Here is a 27,642-nt window from a genome sequence, read left to right as displayed (position 1 = left end):
CGTATTATGTTTGAAATGTTTGTACGAATTCTAAAGTAGAAACTTATGTGTGCTAGTCATTGTTTTGTTTTTTTTTTTTGTTTTTTCAGTTTTTATATAATTGCTTAATAGAGAACATTAATAATTATATGAAAATCATGTATATAAAATATATATATACGTAATCATTATAGTACAAACTTAAGTTCCTACTTGCATATTTTTTTTAAATTCTAGAATGATACTAAAAAAGTCGGTTTTTTTAATTCTGAGTGTAGCGATCAATTGTATCGAATTTATAATAATGAGTATATATTTATTTGTTTTTTTTTTTTTTTTTGTTTTATCGCCTTTTGAAACTGTAAAAATGCTTTAGTTTTCATAGAAATCAGCAAAACCATAATACACCATAAGTAATAAAAATACATTCTTACGCAAATCCAATTTTTTATTTTTTGCCTAACTTAAAAAATTACATTTGAAGATACCTACTTGAAATGTTTAACAAATGTGTTTATAAGAATTTTCTATAGTAGTATAATTTAAAATATATTTTAATTCTATTTGATCTATTTATACCTAGATATTTATATTTTTCATAAATAAATTTGATCAAAAAAGCTAAAAAATCTATCAGAAAATTTCTTATAAACTGCTTTCATAGCAATTGAAAAATATCAAACATGTGTAACCACGATATTTTTTAATATACTTTTAAAGTTAGAATTTCGACAAAATTCCTTAACACTGCAATAATTTGCAATTCACTTTGTAGTTAAGAAGTCATAAAAATTTTAATATTAATAGCCAAGACTTGAAAATGTAATGCAGGTCACTTCATAAGTTACTATTACTAGGATTTTAAAAAAGGTTGAGCGTATTTCTAAAACTGTATTCATAAATCTACTTAATATTCATACTTAAGTACTTTTTTTTTCTGAATCTCACCAAATGTATGGATAATAATTCGTATACACATTATTTTAATTTAATTAAAATATAGACGCATCTGTGTCCATTTTTTATCCGATAATGTCAGTATACGAAACTTACATTTTTATATAGCTCAAAATATTTTTAGTTTATGATAAAAACCTCATTATAATTTAAAACTCCAATATAATACTTGCTCAACTGTGTGCTGAAAAAAACAAACTAAAAATAAAAACACATTTGAAATGAATATAAACGACCATTGTTATTCATAGATTTCAGTTGTTTGGCTTAAAACAAAATACCATTATAAATATTAAATATTATACAGAAATAATATCATCATTAATGTTTACCATTTTAAGATCTCGATTCGCCCATTCTGTAGAACAATAGAACACCAATGGTTTATGAACTCATTATGCACTGTACCACCCACTAAAATTATATTTCATTTGTTTTGTTTCGACTTTTCAGTTATCAAAAATTATAAATGAATGTACATTATAACAATAATAATATGACGTGTATTATAATTTAATCGTCAATATAGTAATTTAAAACAATATACGAGATTTGATTTAAGCTCGATATGTTATCTTATAATTATTATTTGGTATATCGTATCTGAAGTTGTTGTGCGTGTTATATTTTACGAAAATCAAAATCGTAACTTAGATTTTTATTACAATAATAAACATATGGTGGGTCATTAATTTATATGTTTATTAAACTTGATAAATTTGGTTATACTTTCAAAATCAGATTTAAGTATAAATTGTATACATACATTTCGATGAATAAACTTGTAATTAAAAAATAATTATCCATCGTTTCCCATTCAGTTAGTATAAATTACTGTTAAACCCTTCACGTTACGTCACGTCGTTTTGAAATGACACTATTAGTCGAACGAAGTGAAATAATGAAAAACTGCTATTTATAAAATTAATTATTTTTTACCATCTATAATAACTCTTAAAAATAAAATTATATTAAAGGAAAAATAATTACTGAAATATTATTTTAACTCGAAAAATATAGACAAGATTTGAGGAAAAATATCTTTACAACCAATCATTGTTATAAAAATAAAAATAATAAAATGCTTGTACTCTAGTTAAACTGAAATGTAATTTATTTATATAGTTGGTACTCGACTTTTCAATTTCCTTGAGGCCATACCATTATTTTATTTCTGATCTACATCGCAATTGCTAAAGACATTTCAGAGAAAGGTAATACATAATTGTTATTGTTTTTTTTTTACATCACCTAAGTAAACTTTTTAATGCAATCATTTTAAATTTAAATACTTTATGAATATTTGATCAACATCATGTTTCTCTGTATTAAATTAAAATATATTCTTTGTAATCCCCTAAACATTTAAATATACTATTATAAATATAAATAATATAATTAATAGTTATAACATGTATCTAAAATCTGAATATAATTGAATTCAAATATTAAAGATGGTATATCTGCAAAGAAAAGCATTATGTAGATACTTTTCAAAAAATTCTTAAAAAACTTTATATTTATCCAAAGATGTATAGAGTAGAAAAATATAAAATATTTAGATGCTTTATTGGTACATCAGAAAAATATTATAATTTTATTATTCTTGTAAAATTGTATCTCAATTAATGTATTAACCCTATTTTACGCTAAGGTAGTTCTTCCACATTTCGATTAGTTATAATAGGGTTAAAAAATTAAAATATATATATTTATATTTCACGAATTATAAAGACATATAAAGTAGATATCTAATAAAACATTTTATCTATATAATATTATAACAATAAATCTATTTTATTTTCTGCATTTTAACTGGCTTATGTAATACCCATTAAAACCCATGGAAACCACCTTGAAAACTAGCAATTAAAAATATTACATAAGATTGATGGAAATTGTGTATTTCAGAAAGCGTACAGAAAATGACGTTGTTTTTTTAAAAATGTAAAGATTGCCTTGGTTTTGTTTCGACCATTTTAGAGGATTTCACTTTTATGTGTAAATTGATGATTATTTAATATTATTATTATAATTAAAAGTAATATTAGTAATACTTATTAATATTTGTTAAGTCCTATGAATAAGTATTTATAATAGGCCCCGCTCAATAATACCTCATTATAGTTTCTCAAAGCACTCTTGAAAATGTTCCTAACGATCATCGTCGTATCCATACTTTTTACTGGAATTCAACAAGCCGGAGGATATCCCATACCGTCATCAACTGTTGCTGGTTTAACGGACGTAGCAAACAAAATACATACGACTCACAAGCAAAGATTTTCACATATTTTATTGGCCACCAAAATTCCAGATGCTGTCGTTTACCAAGACGTGCAGAAATTCACAGTAGGACCAGTTTTTTATTTTGTTTCGAAAATATCAGAAAATTTGTTGACGTCGTCCACGATCGCACATAATAAGAACCCGGAGTTTGCCAGTTCGGTTATTATTGATCAGAGTAATAAGCAGCATTTTTTCCCCGATGACGAGTCCGTTACCCCACCGCTACCCGAAAAAAAAAATGAGACGACGACCACGTCGGTTTCGACCGACCAATCGATGAATACCACGTCGGTTACCGTCGACGACTCGAAAACAACTGCAAACGATACCGTGAGCAACTCGGCGCGAACGAAGAGAGTGCCGTGGAAAGATGATGGTTCAAGTGCGACTAAAGGGCAGACCGACGATAAACAATGGTTTTTTATGATGTTGGCGACCAAAGCAGATCGAAAAACTTCGGCACAGCAGACCACGGAAAAACTAAAATGGCAATCATTTTGGAAAAGAACGAATGATATACGATTTTCAGGTGAACGGGCATCCTGTGATAGACAAGTAGACGACAAAATAGGTGATAACACGAACTGGAAAACATTCGCTACGATTCCGTATTGAGAAGAATTCGATAGCACATCATCCGCCTTCACCAATAGCACATGTGATTCAACTTTTTTTTGGTAGTAACAGTTTTGTGTCCCTCTCCCCACGTACAAATTGAATTTTAATGAATAGAGAACGATGGCGTGTAAACGTAAGTAACGATGCTACTTATATGCTAAATATTTGCTAAAAAAAAAAAAAAAAAAATGGAAATTTCAATGTGGGCTATGTGGGAATGTCTCATACATCACTTTTTTTCTGACATAAGAATTACAACGGTTAAATATTGTTGATACCGACAAAAAATAATTCATAGAAGTATTAAAATTAATCGGATTATGTGGTGTATTATTTAAATTAAATATATTACGTTTATATTAAACTTAATTGATTTTATGTATTTTATAGGTACCTATATACCTAAATAAATTATATAAATAAAATTATGTAAAATTTTAACTATATGAGAATTTGATATTTTAAACTCACGACTGCAATGAAAAGAGAAAAGCATTCAAAATACCTGGCATCTGCAAATTTTTATATTTTTTTTTTAATGTTAAAAAAAAAAAATGAGAAAAACTGTCTAATTCTTACACCGCAAAAAAAATATTGTTTTATGCGCTTAAAAGAAAAGAAAAGAAAAATAGTCGACAATTTCAAATTTCAATTAATTGTAAATAGAAAGATTAAATTTTTATTTTATCTGTATTATGTCTATAAAACGCTTAATATTTGCCAAACATAAATATTTAGTGCAAGTCTTACTATGTTTAACAAAACTTTGTCAAAAACTAGATTACATAAATACAGTTTCTAAGTGGTTTTTCTTCCAACTATTAAGAAATATACTGGAAATTAAGTAATATTGAAGATTGAAAAGATTCAAAAAAATGTCATTAGACATCTACATATTATACAAAAAACAATAACATACGTCAAACCAATATATTCGACACGCTTTTCAAATCGAAAATTATGTGAATTTATGTAAAATTATGAATAATTCCATATAATATTAAAATTAAACGTTTATTTAAACTTATCGAACTATAATACTTAACTTTAAGAACTGAGATTTTATTGAAAAATTTGCAATTACATTTTAAATAAGAATAACGTAACATAGGTTCCTTGTTAGGTTATATTACATCTATTTTTAATGTAAATGTTGATAACTTTTTTGATTTTATGAATAATACAAGAACAACTATTCAGATTTCAACGAATGACTTAAATAGCTACAATATATAATGAAAAATATTGTGTATATATATGTATACTTTAAAGCATTATATAACTGAATTCTGCTGATAATAAATAAATAAATAAATAAAATAAAATAACTTATATAAATGATTTAAAATATATTAGACAATATTATTATTTTATTTTTTATTTTTTAGTCTAATATCATTATATTCTAATATAGATGAGTTGTTTGTCAAAAAATCAAAAGTTGAAAAATTTTGGAATTCTTTTAATTTGTTGATTTAAAATGTCGGTTAAAATGTCTAGGCTTGGTCTGCATAAAGTTTCAAAAAAAGTTTACTAATCTACTTTATTTGGTTATGCAGTATTTTTAATATAAAAATAGATAATAAGTACTAATTATATACTATTGAAATATTGGCTAACAGACTCATTGACAAGTCCTATTCAATACCTTCTATACAGCATAGATACTTCCCGGTTTTTTATCAATGGTGTTCATAAATAATGGATTTGATCGCAAAATCACCTAAATGTTAGACGAATAAACAATACTATTATTTAAAAAATAGTATAATATATATAATGCACAATATTATTCCATTGAAAATACATATTAAATTTTATCATACAATATACCTACAAATATATTCGTTTCACCATATTATTTATGCATCTACTTATATTGAAAGTTAATGTAAAGTTTTGACTTTATTAGGTTTATTTAAAGTTTTTTCCATATTATTATATACCCTTGTATTGATAAAGTATAATCATAAGGAATGTACTAAGCACACACAAGTTGATAAATATTAAATTATTTTTTAATTTTGTCTTTTCATTTCCAACTAAAACTATAAGGTGTAACTTTCATAATTTTTCTCCTTTGTTTCGTAACAAAGGAACAACAAACTATATTGAACGATGACGTATTTAGTAAAAGAATAATTTGATAGACCCTTTTACTGGAGTGGGTAATAATGATTTAAAATGGGATATAGGTACAGTTATATCAAAACTCATCGAGGAAAACAAATCACAGATGGGTACGTGCGAAAAAAAAAGGTCGGTAACACCTGGTAGAAAATTCGGTCATCTTGCCATTGTGGTTGACGATGTATAAACGCCGGTGAACCATAAATTGTGAGTGTGTTTCAAAAGCATAAATCGCAAATACAACGATAATACGTTTGATACATGATAAATCAAAATTGTCTTCGGGTCGACTTGTCAGGTGGTATTGTTGTCCATGTTCCGTGTTCGTGGCGGACGGAGGGTGTAAAAACATAAAAATATACGTCTTCTATCCCTAAAACTTGGTCGATGTACGCGGGAGATGTGGCGCGTAATGGTAAGAGAATAAAAAAATCTTCATTGATAGGTGGGCGAGTACTGCAGTTACGTGTAGAACGGGAACATACCGGAATGGAAACTCGCTTGACCGTGACTTTTCCGCCATATCTCTACCGTCGACTACTATGGCCGGTTACGCGATCAAATCTACGAAATGGTTAGCGCTTTCACGGTACAAAAAGTACGGACAAAAAGAAAGAGGGAAAAAAATGAACAAGGGCGAAGAAAATAATAATAATAATAAAAGTTGGTAGGACCACGGGCAATGGGATAGTCGCACGGGACGAGGACTCGCAGGGAAGAGAGAAATTTCTTTTATATATATACTCGTACGCAAGTCCTGGCTAAGAAAAAGCCATTGGCCTGACCACCGGCTTGCTTCCGGATCGGCGTGCCATCATTTTTCCAATCCATTACCCGAACTGGGTGACCCGCTGAAATATTACTGTATAATAATATGTACATACGTTTAAAGTTGTTCGTTAGGTCCGTGGTTCATCATCATTTTAATATCACAACTATTGCTATAATTTATAAATCTATAATATGCACATACATGCAATACATACTTTTCGACGTATAATTTATATTTTGTGGATTGTACACGTGGACAGCCGCCATTACCAGGTATGAGGCTATCGAAAAAAGTGTCGTAATGACTGATTTTTTTACTGTCATTCTCCCGCCGAGCACCGTGTGAAGAAGAAAAACACCACACGACCACCTAACCTAACCACCGTCACAGTAATGGGACAACGTGTTCAATACTCCCAATATATATTTTTATAAGTACGTAATGAGCTCTGCCAGCACTATAAGAGTAGAGCAATTTTTTCATATTCTCGACGTGGGTCACCAATAGGTATATTCACAAGTCCTTAGTAATATTTATCTAAATACATTTTTTTTTACACCTTGACCATTTGTATGTATTTTTTATTTTATTTCAGTTATTTCTATATGTTTTTCTTGTCCTTTATGAGGTTATAATAATATGTACTAATAATTATTATTATTGTTATAGTGATTATCTCTCAAATGTTTTTTTTTTATATTTATGACAGAATTTAAAAAAAAAAAAATAAGTATAAAGAGATATATCAAGTGTGTTCCTATTACATTTTCTAATAAATATTCCTAATTAATGAAAGTGAATCCTAAATAATATGTTATTATAAAATCGTTTTATATTACATAATTGTATTTCTTATACTTAGTATAATTTTATTTCAAGCGTTAAATACCAGCTATTCTTCTATACGTACCATGAGATTTTTTTCAAAATAATGGCCCGTTCGATATTGACGGTGATTCAATGATATATTAAACAACGACTAGTTTTAATAATTTCTTCACAGCCCTAATTCTTTGTCACATTTAAAATTAAAAATATCGTCACTTCATTACGTGGTTGGTGATCAATCAAAACCGAGGTATCGATCAATTATTTAGGTAAGCATATCTGACTACGAATGTACGATAAAACAGGAAAAGTAGTAATTAAAGGACGTAACATTATAGCTAGGTATTAAATGGTGAAATATTATTTTCCAATCCATTATCTTGACAATCACTATCAATTCAAACAGAGCGAATTAGACGTAGGTATACATAATATTCTCATTACTCATTATATATATTACAATACTACCGGCCCCTGCACGTTATTTTCCGAAACCAATTAAATACCCGTAGATTCACCCCTTCTAAAATACCGTTAAATGCAAATTGCACGGATTTTTAACACAGTTCTTTGATTTGTTTTGATCAAATACAGTAAAGGTCTAAAATTATAGACAATTATGATAATTATTTTCCATGAAATGGAAAAAAACCCTGTTATGAGATCGTCTTTAAAATGTTAAGTTTAAAAAATTGGTTTTGTGGTGAGATGCATAATTTATCCTCAGATTTCTTAAGTACCAAATATCAGAAACATTGCTTCTATAACTCACTTATGTCATTTACACACACACACACACACAGACACACAGACACACAGACACACACAGACACACAGACACACAGACACACACACACACACACACACACACACACACACACACACACACACACACACACACACACACACACACACACAGACACACACACACACACACACACACCACACACACACACACGTACATATTTATATAAACATTTCCTTTTATTGATATAGATAAATATGTTAATAGTTTTATATACTCGTATTTATTTATTTATTATTATATACTGACTCACGAAAAGTATTTATACATGTTTTTTTTTTATAATAATATAATTTTATTTTACGTCAAATAAGTGAATAACCAATAAACATGAGTTTTAACAGTTTTTGGATCAAAATTGAGTTGGGAAAAAACTTTTCATTATTGACGGCAAACAAGCTTTCAATACCACGTATCAGTGATTACTACTTTTTTCCCCCGTTTTTTTTTAAGCTCCAATTTAAAAGACCCTTTGTCTGATCCGTTAACTTTAATTAACTCGAGATCGGTCTCCCCTGGAATTCTTTAAAAGGTTTTAATAGAAAAGAAAAATACACCATTTTCGAAGAAAATTGCTTTTCACATTATTGACGTTGTCAAAAATCAAATTTTAACTTGTTATAGGTTGTATTATACAAAGTTATGAATAAAAATAATTAATACCAGATAATTCTGCCATTATATTCAGCTTCCGTATCATATACATCTTGAACGGTTTTTGCGTTATAAAACCTTAATGGATATATTTATTTATTTGTCACCAATACCATTCATACATACAATGCATTTAAATATTTTTATCTTAACTATATAATTTTATATTATGTTTACACTAAGTTTCAAACACGTGTTACTTAATTAAATTTGTATTTTAAATAATGTTTATAATTACAATCACATTCTTAAAATAATAAAATGTTTAGCAAGTATTATGATGATATTTATTATCATGCAATTATGATTTTTATAACAATATAAAACATTATTGATTATGTTTTATTATTCTCAGTTAATAGTGATATTATTTATTTTTATGTCAAATATATATTTGAACAAACTACAGTAAAAATATTAGTAAAATGACTTAATGTTGTCCAATTGTTAAAATATATCACTTGATCGCCAAAAACGTTTGAAATGACAGCCAAGTTCTAATTAAAAAAATTAAATCTATCTGGTTTATGAATTCGTACATTGAGCACTAGGTTCACTCTTCTAAGAGCGGTGCGCTCTTGAATTGTTTTTTTTTCATAATTGGATATGTCAATTAAAATTAAAATTGTTGCACTTAAAATAAAAATTAGTGATGACGTTATTTTAAATTCATTACATAATTGTTTTTCTTAATTTTTATCTCCTTTCTGATGTTTCCTGAATCAAATTGTTTTTAAAACTAACTTAATTGAATTCTACATTCTTTGAAATACATTCTTGATTAATATAAACAATTAATTTTATACTCTCCATCTGCATAAATGTGTTATGGTCTTTGTAAGTTTCCAAAATCAATTACATTTTTCATTGGAATAATAAAAAATACATTATAAAGTAATAATGTATTATTATGTATTTTCAAAATCTCGATAGGACATAAAATTTTCAATTTTAAACTAAGTATTTTGTTGCAATGTTGTAATGTAGAAATTGTTTATGTTTTAATACCTATAGTTTGGAACTATCTGCTCCAATAAATGATCTAAACGATGTATACATTTTATATATATTTTTTAGATTCTGAACGAAGTGATGAATGTATTGATTTTACAATGATGTGTGTGTTTTTTTTTTTTTTTTTTTTTTTTGTGTCTGTGTACAGCATAACTAGTCGAAATAATGCTCCAATTTCAAACAATGGGGGTGGTTTCCGATGTAAAAGTGAATATCCTTGGTGCATTATAGAGGTAAAAAGTTTCCAACAGTTTTCAAAAAAATCGAGAAAAACAAAAAAAAAATGACGGAAAAACGGCAATTTTTACGCAAAACCAGTTTTCGACCAAATCGATTTTTTTTATGGTTGTAATTCAAAAACTAATTACTGAAAATACTTGAAATTTTCACCAAATGTTAATGTCAGTTGTATCCGTATATAGTTAAATTTTCAAAAAATTTTGACTTTTTTTGAGTTATTTATAGACCACTGAAATTTTCTATTTTTTTGAGAAATTTTTTTAAAGTGTCGATAAAAAATTTTTGGATGACCAAAAAGTTTTGAAAATTTAATACAAGGTTCCTTATGAGTTGTTTTTAATGTAGCTAAAAAAAATTAAAAATCGTTAGTCACAATTTTTTTTATAAGCGTTTTTAGTTCAAATTTTTACGAAATCTGTCGAAAACGCGAAAATTTGCAAGTAATTTTGAAGTTGAAAAATCATAAAATTTTTTTCTTTTATAACTAAGTTTTAAAAATTTGGTACAAGGTTCTCCATACATTTTTCTTCAAATATCTGTAAAAAAAACTCTACCGGATTCAGACAAAAAATTTTTATGAGTGTTTGAAATTAAAATTTTTACAAAAACCGCGTTAAATAACAGTTTAGCCTCAAACGATTTTTGATATTTGTTATTATTCAAAAAGTATAAGTCGTAGATACTTGAAAATTTTACCAGTTATTAAGATTCGCGTTTTCTTTACGTGATTTAAATTTCAAAATATTTTGACTTTTTTTGAGCTATTATAGACAACTGAAATTTTCAATTTTTCTGAAAAAATATTTTTGAAGTGTCGATAAAAATTTTTTGGCCCTATCAAAATACTTGAAAATTTAATACAAAGTTCCTCATATGTTATTCTTATAGTGATTAAAAAATTATAAGAATACATAGTCACAATTTTTTTTTATTAGCATTTGAAGTTCAAATTTTGACGAAAATTCGTCAAAATTATGAATATTTGCGAAATATTTGAAGTTGAAAAATCATAAAATTTTTTGTGTTTATAACTAAGGATAAAAATACAACACTAAGTTTTCCATAAGTTTACCTTCAAGTATCTATAGAGAAAACTCGAAGCATCATTATAGGAAAAATTTTAAGTGCGTTTGAATTTTAAATTTTAACGAAATAGCGTAACGATAACGATTTATCCTCAAACGATTTTAAATATTTGTTATTATTCAAAAAGTATAAGTCGTAGATACTTGAAAATTTTACCAGTTATTAAGATTCGCGTTTTCTTTACGTAATTTAATTTTCAAAATATTTTTTAATATAAGCTGGTTTTTTTAAACCACCTTTTTTTACCGACCACTAGAAATTATATCCTAGGCTGACAAATCATCTTCGTTCAGAATCGTTTTTCGTATACAATGATAACTATCATTGGATTCAAATTTAACACTCCTATAATATATAATAATGATCCATACGGCACCTAATGTACAGCAGAGCGGTACTCACTTGCCCACTTTTTTTTTTTTTTTTAATACATTTTGCACCGTTATTATTCATTTATTATCTTCGTGTCAAAGTAAAATGTTTGTACAAACAAAACATCCATAAAATAAAAATAATAGCACTAAGTTATTTACCTACAAAGAGACTTTTCAATAATAATTATATAATGCACATTAAACAAGCAGCATCAGGTATCTACTATTCATTATTTAATTATGTTTCAAAAATGTTTAGGAATAACATTTTTGATATATTTTTAATTTTTTTTATTCTACACTGGACATCATACAATACAATTTTAAATATTTATTCACAATATTATTTATTGTTAAAATATAAATGAGTATATTTTTATTTTGGTTATATAGTTAACTCGTATCAAAAAAAAAAAAAAACATACATATTGTAAATATCTAAAATTAAGTGAATATAATAGTTTAATCCAATTCAATGAAAATTAACGAGCTATTATGTAAGAGTTTAAGTCAATTTTACTTTATTAACTTCTATTATAAGTCGGCATTTTTATCGATTTAACTATAACTTGACTTATTTATTTTGTAAAATTCATAATTAGGTCAGTTTAGAATTCTCATATTTCAGAAAATCAGATGATATAATAACGAATTTCGTGTTATTATTTTAAGATAAAAACAAATTTATCGTGGTAAAAGGTAATAAGTAATAACACAATATACGGTAAATATTTTTCACTCATCTATATAAATAACCATTATCTTGAAAATTAATAAAATTTTCACTATGAATAATTATTTACAGTTAAATTATTACCTTTATATAATATGTTAAATTTATTTTTTTCTATTATATAGGTATTTAATGCAGTTTTGTAATATTTTATCAACTATTTAGTATTTAGTATTTTTCACTTTTTCAATTTCCTTAAAAGAAACAATATATCAAGTTTAATAATATTATATAATAATCAAAATTATTACTCATTACAACAGTTAATGAAGTTTTGTTTTTAATTAACTCAACTTAATAAATTAGGTAACCTATAGTAATTATTAACTTAATTGGGGTGGAATAAAAACTTAGACTACTAATTAATTTTTTTTTGTTTTTAATAAGATTCAATCAGTCAATAATTGGTTTTTCAATAAGTAGTTTAGAGCTTGTTTATAAATACATATTTTAGTATAACATTAATAAAAAATCAAGAATTTATGTATATGAATATAGTTAGTTGAAAATGTCATTTAAACATCACTAAAAAAATAATATTAAATTAGATTAAAAATATAATGTTTTGAATACATTTAATATAGTATTTTATATACTTTAATTTTATTTTTCTTATTTATGTTTACATGCCAGAAAGTTCTTAAAGAGTTTAATGTTTACCAACAGAAAAATACTTAAAATACGTTTTATAAATAAAGGTTTAAATTATAAGTTGTTTATACATTTTAATTTATATGTTTTACATTTTGATGTAAACTCGTATAACTGGAATAAATTATAGCATTTTTTTTAGTATAATTATTATACTAATATATTTTTATTTATTTTTTATTTTTAGAACCATTAGATTAAAATTATTACAGTTCAAAAATACTACTAATATATTTAATAACAGTATTTTAATTTTATCAGCTACCTAATAAAAATTTTAACCACTACATTTCTTTCAAAAATTTATTTTGTATTTTTCAAATTTTAAACTTCTATTTATGTTTTATTTTAAATATGAGTTTAAATGACTAGTCAGTGATAAACTTTTAAAATTAATAAACTTTGGTTTAAGACTTTACACCGTTACTTAAACTAATATACCTACTAAATTCGACAATATTGGAATTTAATTAAATATTTATTCTATTCAAAGATTAATAAACTTTTAAGAATCAAATTGTTGAACATTTTAATAAAAGTGGAAGGTTGTATATGGTGAAAATAAAAATTGCGTTTGGCGATATAGTGAGATCTAATGAACAAAAATATGTTTTATTAAAAATAAATTTAAAACTTCAGTTTTTGACATAAACTATCATTTATTAGACATGTACGTCTGACTACACGAGTATTAATAATTTTAATTGATTTCTTTCTTCTTCTTCAAATTTCCATTTCAAATTGTTTTATTATACATTGAATGCATTTTTTTTTTACTCACCCATACAGACTAGGTATATATAATATATTATGTACATAGACTTATTTTTATCGTTGTTTTATTACAAGGATATGCAGATACTTATAATATTTATTTATCATTGATGAGCCAAACTTATAGCCATATCTATGTTTATGTGCACATGCCTCTTAGTTTAAAGGCTATAATTCTTATTAATTATTATATTATATATTATGTTGTTCTGTTTGCTCGCTGCCAAATTTACATTCTATGTATCCTGCATTATTGTATCTCCACTTATATAGATTCGTATAACACTTTTATTATATATTTTATAGTATATAATATACACATAATGTAATCGTAATGGATTACTGACTATTGTTTATTTGACTAAATCCTCAATCAATACAGATAGATTACGTTTAAATGAAAATTTTGGATCATTAACCGTTCCGGGGATGAATAGTTATAAAAAAAAAACAAATTCAAAACGTATAATATGTACACTCCATCAAACTGCTCTTGTAATATTAAATAATCACTATTATCGAATCGGACTTCAAAACAAAAGACATTTCCCACAAATAAACAGCCGTAAATATGTTGTCAAAACGTTTAATTTTCGGCTATTGTAAGACATTTTCATAAATAATATAATAGGCATATTATACAATCGTCGTAATAATAAACTATATTGCACTAAATTAAAATAACACTCACTATGCATGGTGAATGATGATGTTAAGTTTCTGAGACTATTTTGAAAATTTTTCGAGAAAATAAAATATAATACTTTCAGAAATATTCAAAATTTAAATAATTTAAATATAAAACATAGTTGCATAATTATCAAAACAAAATCAAGTTAAACATTTCAGAAAAATATATTATTGTTTTGGAAATTTCCTTCTAATATCCGTATAATACTTATTATGTTATATTATTATTAAAAATAGTGTTACTATAGTGCGACAAAGTTCTATTGTAATAACCTTCTTGTTTCATTTGTCCCACAGTCAAACCGTTGAACGTGCAAGTGCTCAGCAGCAGGCAGCCGCTTAGTTCCGGTAGGACGTACGAGGTGCAGTGTCAAGCGGTGGGCTCCAAGCCGCCGGCCAACGTGACATGGTGGAAGGACAATGAGAGGTTGACCAACGCTACACAGACCGTAAGTACAACAATAAAGTATGAGTGAGTGTGTGTGTAATGAATATCATACACCGACAACCTGCCCGCCGGCTAATCTGTGAGCGCTTTTGCCTCTCGGAAACCACCCCTTCTATGATCCCCCCCTTATCCCGTGCACTGAGACACAACCGCTAAATGTTCGTTGAACGACCCTTTCCGGGTAAACTCTATGGTTGCTGATAAGCACCGCGACGTTTTATAAACCGAACAAAACCAAAAAAGGTATTCGCGTTATAAGAGACCGCGTCGTTCCAAAATGTCATCTGATATTAATATACCAACCTAAATAATAAAACCTACCTACTACCGCGTTTAATTTAATTATTTTTATTTCATTTGTCGCTTGCAACAGCGCTGCATTTCTCAAAATCCAACCGCCGGTTGACAACGCGTGATGTTAAGTTTGGTTTTTCTTTTTGAGGGTGAAACTACGTCACCAAGTTCAAATTAAAATCTAATTGCGCTTATCTGCGTGCAGTGCATTATTAAAGGTGGGTACGTTGCAAACACCGCACACGTATACCTACATAATTAATACACAGCCGAAATTATTACCTGCGTTAGGAGGCCACGGCACTAACGATTTTTCAAAGAACCCGTATACGAATTGTTCCAACAAAATATATTATATCATACGAAAATCTGTGAATTAAAAATAACACACTAACGTCCCACGTCAGAACCACATTCTTACTTATACTCATCTAAATTAGATATTTTTAACAAAGGCTAAAGATGATAGTTTTCAGTTAAAGTTTCAACTAGAAATACTGTTTTCAATGACATCGCCAATAATAATCGTTTTTTTAAGCTAGGTACTAAACAAATTAATTGAGCAAAAAAACGTTAATAATAATATAATATTAATATGTAATTTTTTTATGTTTCATATTAATAACCGAAAATATAGTGTAGAAAAGTTAACAGTCGAACGATTCTTTTGCAATTTCCACATAAATAGTTGGAACGACACCGACTCAATCGTGCAGCACGTTAAGAGATCCCAATATTTATGAATCAAAATAATAACTAAATTTTAGACAAAGTCAATTAACCGACTTTTGTGAATTGATTGCAAAATAAATTAAACAGTGGTATTAATTAGTTTCCAAATCATACAACAACGGCATAAGGGCAGCATTATTGTTATTTAAAATCGAACAAGTAATTGGAATTGAAAATACTCAATACTAAACTTACAGATAACTAAATAATAGTAATATATTGATATTGATATCAATAAAACAACATTAACACGACATTCGATAAAAAGATTATTATTTGAATTAATTCAAAAACATCATATGTCATGATGATTATTGCAGACTCGAGGTAACAAAACAATCAGGTGAATATTATAACATTCACTCGAATTTAAAAAAACATCCATAAAACATTTCCGCAACGCATAATATAAGTATAGTCTATAGGTGTTATTGGTAGATCGAATACCTATATAAAAAATATGTATATAGTGGTTTATACACTATTTCCATGTATCGACTGTCGAAGGCATTTCTCATGAAACTAGCGATATATCAACGTATTCCCACTAAGTATATTTTATATTAAGTATATTGCTATTTTCTAGTTCAGTTCTCGGTATCGCTAAAACAGTATAAATTAAAAGTATAGGAATACGTCAATTCCATGTTATTGTGCGTAGATTATATGACATCATAAACGTATAGTGCGAATACATATCTGACATACCTATAAAAACCATTTACTAGAATATAAAATGGAAAATTTCACATCAAATGATATGATTTATTGAGTTATAATTTGCAATCACTGATTTAGTTTTTATATTTTTTATTGGATATTAAAATAATAAATAATAACACGAATATAATACATCACGTATTTTACAATTTGTTTGAACTTATGGTAAGTACTAATTTTAATTTTTTTGTCGAAAATGTTTACCAAAAAATGATCGGAGTATGAATTTTTCATATTAACTGTTTAAAAAGTTTTTTAATATATCATAATAATTCGTTTATTATGAATAGGTTATAAATTTAAAATATAAAAATAAACTCAATTTATATTTATGATCACGATGGCAGATGCTATTTAATTTTATCTTTGGATTGGATTTTAAACTTTGTACTGACACTCAAATATTTTTAAAATCTTATCATACCAAACTACCATCGTGACTTTTTCTTTGATGACAAAATATCACACGACTAAAGTAAAACAAAATATATAGTTTTTAGTATTTACATACAAAGTTCGTCCATTCTTTAATATACAGTAATTTTTTAACATTTTACGTTGCATGTAAAAATATTTTTATATTATTAAATTTCTCTTTTTTTATCTCCTTGATCATAAATTACTGATTTTTTACAAAGTTAGACATTTCAAGTATAAACCTAAAAAAAAAATTAATTAAAAAAAAATTGAATTTATTTTATTTTATTGAAAAATTAAACGCTACATGGTCAATTCCTAAATATAATCTAAGTAAAAATAAAATATATTTTTTTTACCAAATAAGTCATATTTTTATCAACAGCTTTATGTTAGTTTTCCAGTAAAATTACATTATACCAATCTTCGTCCTCGGTCATGATAAAAGTTTTTTTTGTTTTACTCAACTATTAAAAAGTAATACATTTTTTTACTTTTGATCCCTTAAAATACCTACCGTAAAATCTAAGAATCGTTACCAGTTTTAAAGATGTTGAACTTATAATAATCATAAAAAAAAAACAATACGTATTATATTGATACGCTCAAAATTTAAAGTATAATCCTTACATTGGCTTATTGTAATTAACGTCAAAAAATGTTGACTGGTATTTGTGAATTTATTCCTATGTCAAATTTTATACCTACGTAGCTATATATAAATAGGATAATATTATTATATTTCCTATATTATATTAAAACTGTATTGATTAAATTAAGTCTGTATACATTTTCATGTTCGGATATTTGCAGTTTATGTACTCGTATTTGCTATTCCGGAAATAATATTTCATGTAGTAACGAAACTTTTCGTTACCCATTGAACCTTAACGTAACCACAGTGTGTACATAATAATTTGAAGCTGATATGAGAAGTTTATATTTTTGAATTGTATGAAATCTGATCCTTTAAGTCTTATTATTTGAACCTGAAATATGAAATATGATAAATTTATAAATGTGTACTCATACACTTATTTTATTGTAAATGAAAAAAATGTTATTGCATTAACAATTATTTTTAATTTCACAAATGATATTTAATAAACATATTATATTATATTAACTATAATTTTCAATATTAACTGTGTTATTTTAGAAAAAAAACTTCCTATCAAAAAACTTTATTTATACCTACTATAGTATAAATAATTATCTTATTAAAAACTTGAAAACTATTAATTAAGTTTCCAATACATTCCTTTATTTAAAATGGCATTATTTATGAGCAAAATGTAAACTTTACACTTTAATAATTGGATATCGAAGAATATTAAGAAACGGAAATAACTTTGCTTTTGAAGTAACTTTAACGAAAACGTATATTAATATAAAGCTTATTTGTATTTATCCAACAGGTATCACCAGATGGCAATGTAACATCATCCACTTTAACTTTTCAACCCACAAAATCAGACAATGGTAAATCATTGGTTTGCCGAGCCGAGAACCAAAATGTACAACAATTAGACGACATGGCTGGTAGAGTGGAAGACTCGTGGACAATTGATGTACACTGTAAGTAATTCAGTATTGTTTTTAATTAGTTATTTACAGCTAATGTAAAAACATATCCCATTGGTAGATCAACAATATTTTATCAAAATTATAAAGGAAACAGAACTACCTAACTAAAAATGGCAAATACTATAATTTTATTAATTAAAGTATTGCCATAAATTAATTAATAAATAAAATGATTTTTTTTTAATTTATTTTTAATTTTAATTTTACATCTATAAAAATCTAAAGCATAGATAGGTATACATATTGATCATGTAAATTAACAATTTATTATTTTTAATTAGTTTATATAGGTACGTATTAACGTTTTATTAGAATCGTGTCTCCAATTTCAAAACGAAAAATATTTTTGATTAGCTTAATACAACTAAATCCAAATAAATATTACTATACATTTGTATAATATAATAATTTATCGTCTATATAGGTTATTTATTTAAGAGACAAAAATAAAGTTTTTATTCGTTATTTTTCTGATGTCAAATAGTGTAAATAAATATTAAATATATTAAATGTTTACTATTAAATTCAATAAAGCAAATATCAAATTTAAATACATATATATAAATTAAATGAAATAATATTAATATATTATTTTAAATATACAATTGGTTCTACAAAATACTAAATTTCCGTTTGATTTATATTTGTATTTCTTTAATTATATGTCTATGTGCTTTTCATAATAGAATACATTTCAAGTATTGATTCTTTTGGACCGTTTACTATTACGGTTTATGTAAATAATCAGTAACAACACATTTTAATTAGTTAAATTTTAAGCTTTTATATTTAAATCATAATATAGACTTGGCTGGATCAAAAAATTATGACATTCACCTGTATACCGTATTTCCATGTGTTTTATCTGAACCAACGATTCCTTGTTAAATTACGCGTAAAACACTTTTTATTTTTTTAATTTCTTTATACGAATGCGTCTCATTTGTTTCAGACGTACCAATATTGAAACTGGCTTTGGGAATCAACATGAATCCGGCAGACATTGAAGAAGGCGACGACGTGTACTTCGAGTGCAAGATCGATGCCAATCCACCAGCGTACAAAGTGATTTGGAAACATAACGTAAGTTGTTCTCGTCGTCTACACGGAGTGTTTAAATACATTTTCTGTTTAGTCGTAACATACTATCTAATATCTCTTGAAAAAATATTCAATTATGCGATTTAAAATTCAGATTCGCGTGTATAGTTCGGCGTTTATCGCGATCTTTAAATTACCTAAATAGAATAATATTGTATGCTATTAAAAAAATGCCCGTCTTCATCTTTCGCGTGGTTGCCAAACAGAGGGGATAATGCGAAACGGACTACTTTATACTCACAATATAGCAGTGGCGTTAATGAAGAGATATAAAATGATAACCGGCGTTAAAAGATACACGAGAGCACCGCCGTATAATTGCAGTTCTCCGCGAGCGTCTTAAGACGACCCACTACCGCACCACCTCCGAACTCTCTTGCCATGCGATTGCATCTAAAGTGTACGTTTGTGTATTCTGCAGTTAGTGATGGAAACCTCTTGTCCACGAGAGATCAACAAGTTAAAGTCGTTGTAGGACGTGACTGAGCGCTTTTGAGTTTTGTACACACATAAACGGTGGCGCTCGTAAATTTACGTCGTCTCGCTCGCACGCACGCACAGTTACGACGAACGGGCGTCAAACAATATACGTAAAAAAAAAAAAATAATAAATAATCAACTATTGATTCGATAATATTATTATTTTCTACGTGTAAACTGCTACGTGGCCTTAGTTACACGGACGGTTTTAATACACCGTACTGCATTGTTCCGATACCTGTCTGATTAATATAACCCCCAGCATTGCTAATTTTAGAAAAGATAAACAAGGTAAACCCGCCACACAATACCGGCCCACGCTAACTTCTTGATTAAAAATATTTTACCCATCTATAACACAAATATTGAAACTTGCGCTGTGGTGTAATAGACACGTTGGATTTTTTCTCTCGTTTTATAACGTCAAAACGTCTTAATAATTACTTTTTATAACTATATTTTCAATTCATTATTTTTTTTTTTATTTTCCTTTATATTTCGATGAGATTTCTATTATGGGGTGCGTCGATGTCATTCACAGACTTAAAGCCGTTCTGTAATGTAGGTTAAACACAAAAGTAGTAATTGATATCCAATTTGTCATCGTTGTATTTCTCGATAATAATATTAATAATAAAAAAAGTACAGCTTAGGACATAATTTACTTTTAAATTGTTTTTTAAGTCTCTGTTCGTCGTGGTAGACTGGTTATTATTCATAAAATGAATACTTCGAAAACAAAGATTTTATGTCAAACACCTATTAGTTGTATATTCAGACTTCAGTGCGAAATAAATCGCTCTCAAAAATGAGTATATCAACAAATAAACTGAGTTTCAAAACTTAATTAATGTATTAATGTGAAAATGAATAATCCTGGCGTGTCAATTATATTGTATTAAACAACTTATGACAGGATGTAGGTATAGTATTAAACTCTATTTAATGATTTAATTGATTCATTGTTGCTAACAATTTAATAATTTATTCAGTATTTTTTTTTCTATCATATATTGAATTTTAATATACTTATTTATAGCTATACTCAATTTACCGGTTGGAACCATACGTTAATTATTTTCGGTACAGTAAATAGTTCAACGTTAAACGGTCTATTATTAAATATATGTAAAAATCTAAAATGAACATAAAATTAGAAATCATGTGATTATTTAAACATTAATATTAGAACACGGAAAAGGGTGAGTTCGTGCGGTAAAATATTATACGAGGGTAGAAAAAAAAATGTTTAAAAAAAAAAAACAGTTGCATTCGAGTGTTCTGTTAAGCATATATGTGTATTTTTCTGATTACTCCGTATAGTTTCTATCGCTGAATTCATTCATTTTGAAAAAAAAAATATTGCCTTGAATACAGGTCCAGGGTAATGAGTGCATTTTAGTAATGAATACACGTGTTTGTTTTCTGTTCACCGGACATAGGGTCAAGTGGTCCAAGGAAATGTGAAAAGCGGCGTGATTCTGAATCACGGACCTGAATCCCAAAAGGATCTGGCACTTCAAAACGTCAAGAGACAGCAGGCGGGGAACTATTCGTGTTTGGCTAGCAACGTGGAGGGAGACGGCGAGAGCAACGTCGTCCGGCTAACAGTCATGTGTAAGGGCAATTTATGATAATACTTACGAATATAATATATATACGGTGTATGGGAAAAGAACGGTCTAGTTTAAAACGACTAACCGCGATATTCTAATATTCAGACTACTTGCACGGATCATAATAAAAATAGAATGATAGATCATAAATCATACTATTACGGTTTAAGTTGATTCCAAAATAATATATTATAATCGTGTTTACTTTCTTGATAGTTGGCCTAAAATTTAATTCAACTTAAAACTAGGTACCTTAAACTATATTTTAAAGCAATATAACATAACTTATTATTATTATTATTCAACTAATGTATTTTAATCTTCGTTTAATAAAATCGACATATATTGACCCAATGTGTAATTATGTCACACGACTTAATAACAACAACTTTTGAATTATATTAAACGCGTAATTTGTACACACATCGAAAATAATTCAAAATAAAATGATTATTACGCCATATACACAGTTTGCTATTATACGCACCGTTCACATCACGTTTCAGTTGATTACGGGTAAGTAGCGAAATTGCCTACCCATTGCCCCGTATTAGACAGTTGTCGTTAATGTAATCTGATAAACTCACAGTTTATCCGCTGTCGTTCTGACAATAAAGGAAAAGTGTTTTAATGAAACTTTGTACGCATTATCAGCACACACACATAGTATATAGTCTGTCCACCACAGAACATAAATTTTATTTGTACACGTATACAAAAAAACTTTTTAAACTTTTAAATTTAAAATGATTTTTTTTTTTTTTTAATTGAATAGTTACAATATAATATTATAATCTATGAAATAATAATAATTGAACAATCAACAATGTCCTATGTTATAAATATTATTATTATTATAGTCTTAAACACTCCATATGCAATAGATTATAAACAACATTAGTACATTTTAATTATTACGAAATTTAATTGAATAAACTTATTTCGCCTGTATATTTAACAATCAATATCCTATAATTTTACACGTTGAAAAATTAAATCATTTATAATAAACTTAAATATTGTTTAATTAACTTAATGTGTATTGTTATATACATTATACTTATATATATATGTATATTCTACGATTCGAACATTTCAATTTACTTTAAATGTATTATCTAACATAAACATTTTAATTAATTTTCCTAATACATTGTTATTAAATTATAACAAACTATTATATTTTAGCTTCTGAGAATTAGTTTTCGATTTTATGTGTTTTCATTTCATGATTTAACTCAAATTTAAATCTTTCAAACATTTAAAATATTATCAAGTTCACTTTGACTTTCATAACATTGTTCAAAGTATTATATCCAATACCAACAATAATTAGTCATTATTTTAAATATGATCTAAACAAAAACATACCATAACAATTCTAAATTAATTTAACTTTTGCTATACAATGTACAAAAATAACGTATATAATTATTATTTGTTTAACTGATTTTATGATTATTGAAATTATAATTCATTGGAACATTCTACAAATATCTCAAAAATAATATAAAATCTGCATGAAAACAAAAAACTGTAAAAAAATTTACCATTAAATTTTTAAATTAACATTACAGTTAGATAATAAAGAAAATTTAAATTTAATTTAAAAAAATGTATTTTAACAAGTCATATTAGTTTTTAAACAAACAGTATAGCTATTATTTGTAAAAACGAAATAAATAAGTAAGCGTTCACTGTGTGTTTGTTCGTGTGTGTGTGTGTGCGTGTGTATTTAACTTTGTAAAACAAAAATAAAACTATCCAATAGTCTTATAAAACATAACTGTGTAGTGTGTATGGTGTTTTAATAATTTCCATTGGTCATAAGAACTTTTTTTCAGAAATAAACTTAAACTATTTATTAAAGCGTATTCTCTAGTTATGTAAAGTACAAACAATTTTATCAAAATATAGTTTATAATGTATTAACAAGTATGAGCTGATTTGAAAACATATATAAATAAGAAAATAGCATTTTATTATAACAACAAATTGTACGTTATTATTAAAATAACCATTCATTTAGAATAAACATTTTTGGATAAAAATTTGTTTGAAATTTTAATATTATCATATTATATTGAATTCGGATGTTTGCCATTATTTTTTGTTGAAAATAGTGATAATAGATAATGTTTCCAGTTAAAGATAATTTAAATAATAAGTATTTATATAGGCCGATTTTATTGTAGTGTCAAAGGTTACATTTTTTTAGTACAACTTTTATTATAGGTAAGTACTTTGCAATGTTATATCCACATACATTTTAAACTTTTATTAACTCGGTTGTATTATTCTTATGTAATTATACAAAAGTCGACGTCCAACAAACTAGACACATGAAATGTGACGAATTCAACCTAGTTACTTCATTAGCTTTATTAATCAATTATAAATTTATTATTCATTTTTGTATAACGATTGCATTATTTTCGGGTGGTGTGCAGACAAACCGGTGTGCAGGCATAACCAAAAGTTGACGTATGGCGTGGCCCGAAACGAGAACACGGAAATTGTATGCGAAGTGGACGCATATCCGGCACCGGACATATTCAAGTGGACGTTTAATCGTACGGGCGGCGTGGCGTCCGAAATGGGCAGCAACGAGGTGGTCCAACACACCAGAGGCGTCGAAACCGGAAATGGCAATGGTGGATTGATGTCCGGCAAGCGCGGCAGACTATCGTCGGTGCTCACGTACAGTCCTTCGGTCATGGGAATGGGCGGCAGCGGCGGCGGCGGAGGACGCAACGGAAATGGAGGCAACGTCGGAGACAACGATTACGGAACCGTCACTTGCCGCGCTTCGAACACCGCCGGACAGCAAATAGAGCCTTGCGTTTTCCACGTGATCGCAGCCGGTAAGTGTCTGTAATACCTTACAATATTATTGCAATTATTAAAATAAAATCAGCTATGATAAACTATATAATAATGTGAATTTGGTGAGTGTATGATGCATATTGCATATCAATATGATTTATTTTCTGATGGACACGTTTGTTAGAACAAACAAGAACTCATTAGAATAAAAAAGTATATTACTTTTAGACCCTAACGCCTGGCCAAATTAGGTTTGAATATCCTGTAAAATGCCAAAAGTTTACTAATTGCGCTTAACCCTGGAATTTTCAGAATTTTAAAAAGTTTTAGTTTTTATGAGATGGTTTTTTTCTTTGGATTGTATTTACTCCGCAATACGCATTCTTTTTATCGAACGTGCCGATTTGACGTACATCACATTCTAACAATTACTTATTAGTATAGGTACGCCAAAATTATAATCTATAATTTAGATAGATAATATTGCTTTACAATATACTCCAATAAATTGAATTTTTTTTTATCGTATTATAATAAATGTAGGATTTTAATAGATAATAGATACCTAACTCTAATGGATTACACTTAATTAGAAATGTCGTTAATTAAAAAACAATAATAATATCATAGTTTACCGCTTACTACAATGTAGGTCTATTATAATTCGTAAATTGAAATCACAATGATTATATATAGCAGTTATGGCTTAAAATGTGATTTCCATTTCAACTTAACTGTTACACGTATCATTGAATCTGATATACGATAGATTCGTACCATGCGTTTTGTAGTAAAATTAGGACTCGGAATTCGCGTTCGGATAACACATTTACACGTGGCATAGAATAAACGAATTAAAAAACATTAAAACACAACGGTCAATTGCGTTTTCCGCTAATAACTATACTGCAGTCGCATTGCGTCGGGTACAATGAAATTCACAATCATTCGCTGCATTTACGTACGGAGATTAGACGTAGGTATTCAGTAAACCTTGTGCATTTAAATACTCTGCATTTTGGAGAGGGAATTTCGAGCAGCTTTACAATAATTACCATCGAATTTTTTCAGTTTATTTCTTTTCAGCTCGGTGGTTTACATTTAATAATGCCCCGGATGATAATAATAACAACGAACGTATTATTATTATTATTATTATTATTCTAGAGTATGCATGAGTGAGGTTCATAAACGTTTCAAACCTGTTATCACATTTACGTTTTATTATTGTGTAACTACGTTGCATTACAGTGCACACAATAAGATTTTTCATATTTAATTTTTCCGATAATTCGAGTAGTCGTTTACATAAAAATGAATGTACTTAAAAGAAATTACAGAATGCTTTATATTATAATAATTATTTCCAATTTATTTTAGCACACATAATTAAAACACAAGTATATTATATTATGATAGTATGTCTGGCGGCCAATTTGAGCCACAGCACTATCTATACAGTATGTTAACTTTATAGCTTTGTGAAAAATAATAAATTTTTAAAAATATATATTTTTGAAGTTAAGTTATAGAAATATATAATAATACAATTAATATTTTACAAACAATAAAAATGTAGTATAAATTATAATATGTGTAGGTAATTAACCTTTTTATTATGTTTTGACAACCTTTTATAACTTAAATTTTTAATAGTTCGAGATCAACAAATTGCATGCCTACTTGTAAAATAATCCTTTTGTGTAGAATAACTATTTCATGATATTAATAGATATTTTATTCTATGTCTATCGATAACAATAAAATATAATATGTTATAATATTAAGTCATTGATTGTTTTTTTTCATTATTATTCAAATTTGCCGAATTGAAATTTCCAATATGACGAATTGTTAACCAAAAGCTCTATTAAAATTATAATGTTGCCATAATAATTTATCCAAGGCTACACCAGAGAGTAGAATACAACTTCATACGGTATATAAATTAACCTTTTCCATAACACAGATATGTAGCTACATTAAATTTATTTTATCTTTGTGCGATGTTGCTAAAATGAACGAATTTTAGAACTATTTATAGCTAACTAACAAAATCAACATAATATGCAATTAAGTACCTACAGCCGATTTCATTGTGCTCACTCTGCAACATATTTAGAGATCGTATTCATGAGGATTTAAATTAAAACAGTGATTAAAATGTATTTTATTTCAAAAAGTAGGTATCTATAAAAATTAAACATTTGAATCTTTTTTTTTTTTTTTTTTACTATTCATATTAACCGTTTACGACTAGAAATCGTAACTGATTAAACATTTTTTGATTTAAACCTAATAGAATAAATTAAATTTTTATGTACATATAATATAGTATTATAGTATAATATTTACAATGGTATGGATTTACAATTATAACTACTAAATTAATTGTTTATTTGTTTAACCAATCTGGTATCGTTGATGAAGAAGAATGAGGTTGTTAAGCCTATTATCTAGGTCGATGGCTTCATTTAAGTTTGAGTGAATGCTGCACTTTTGTTTTGCTTTTTATATGACAGGTGATTTGTAAGACCTATTTGACTGTTATTGTCACTCCACACAAAGAATAACATGTTGACGGCTCTTCGTTGAATATTAAGTAACCACGTGTAAAGTGAATCTGGCAGATTTTCAATCTATTGGTTATTGTTTCTATTTTTCTAGACGTTTCGCTAGAACGCCATAATATTATATTATATTTTGTTTAATTTTGTTTAGTAGATCAGACTAACCGAATTCTGTATTCAAACTTAAAACATAATAAATATAAAAACTAACAAAAGTATTATTTTTGTTTTAAATTATTATAAATGTGCCAAGTTCG

General features: G+C 27.1%; 2 protein-coding genes across 4 annotated transcripts in view; both read left to right on the top strand.

Annotated features, from left to right (window-relative positions):
* Positions 1–27,642, top strand: part of LOC114130544 (uncharacterized) — a 489,967-nt gene that overhangs the window by 450,173 nt on the left and 12,152 nt on the right. Inside the window, exons 6-10 of the mRNA XM_050206770.1 lie at positions 14,892–15,043; positions 18,624–18,783; positions 19,745–19,875; positions 21,816–21,990; positions 24,440–24,853. Of these exons, the coding sequence (XP_050062727.1) occupies positions 14,892–15,043; positions 18,624–18,783; positions 19,745–19,875; positions 21,816–21,990; positions 24,440–24,853 (1,032 nt within the window). The remainder of the gene's footprint in view (positions 1–14,891; positions 15,044–18,623; positions 18,784–19,744; positions 19,876–21,815; positions 21,991–24,439; positions 24,854–27,642) is intronic.
* LOC114130547 (uncharacterized) lies at positions 2,783–4,879 on the top strand. Of its 3 annotated transcripts, none has more exons than XR_007605990.1 (2): positions 2,783–3,976; positions 4,624–4,879. XR_007605990.1 is itself a non-coding variant. In XM_027995536.2 (2 exons), exon 2 carries the CDS (start codon positions 3,085–3,087, stop codon positions 3,838–3,840), a length of 756 nt encoding a protein of 251 aa, XP_027851337.2. In that variant the 5' UTR covers positions 2,783–2,937; positions 3,064–3,084; the 3' UTR covers positions 3,841–4,207. The 3 variants fall into 3 exon arrangements, 2 of the variants coding, with proteins under 2 accessions (XP_027851337.2, XP_050062730.1); XM_027995536.2 differs by lacking the exon at positions 4,624–4,879 and having other exon boundaries at positions 2,783–2,937; positions 3,064–4,207; XM_050206773.1 differs by lacking the exon at positions 4,624–4,879 and having other exon boundaries at positions 2,783–2,977; positions 3,064–4,207.

The sequence above is a fragment of the Aphis gossypii genome, chromosome X (assembly GCF_020184175.1).
Source record: "Aphis gossypii isolate Hap1 chromosome X, ASM2018417v2, whole genome shotgun sequence".
NCBI lineage: Eukaryota > Metazoa > Arthropoda > Insecta > Hemiptera > Aphididae > Aphis > Aphis gossypii.
This window is presented reverse-complemented; position numbering and strand designations above follow the sequence as displayed.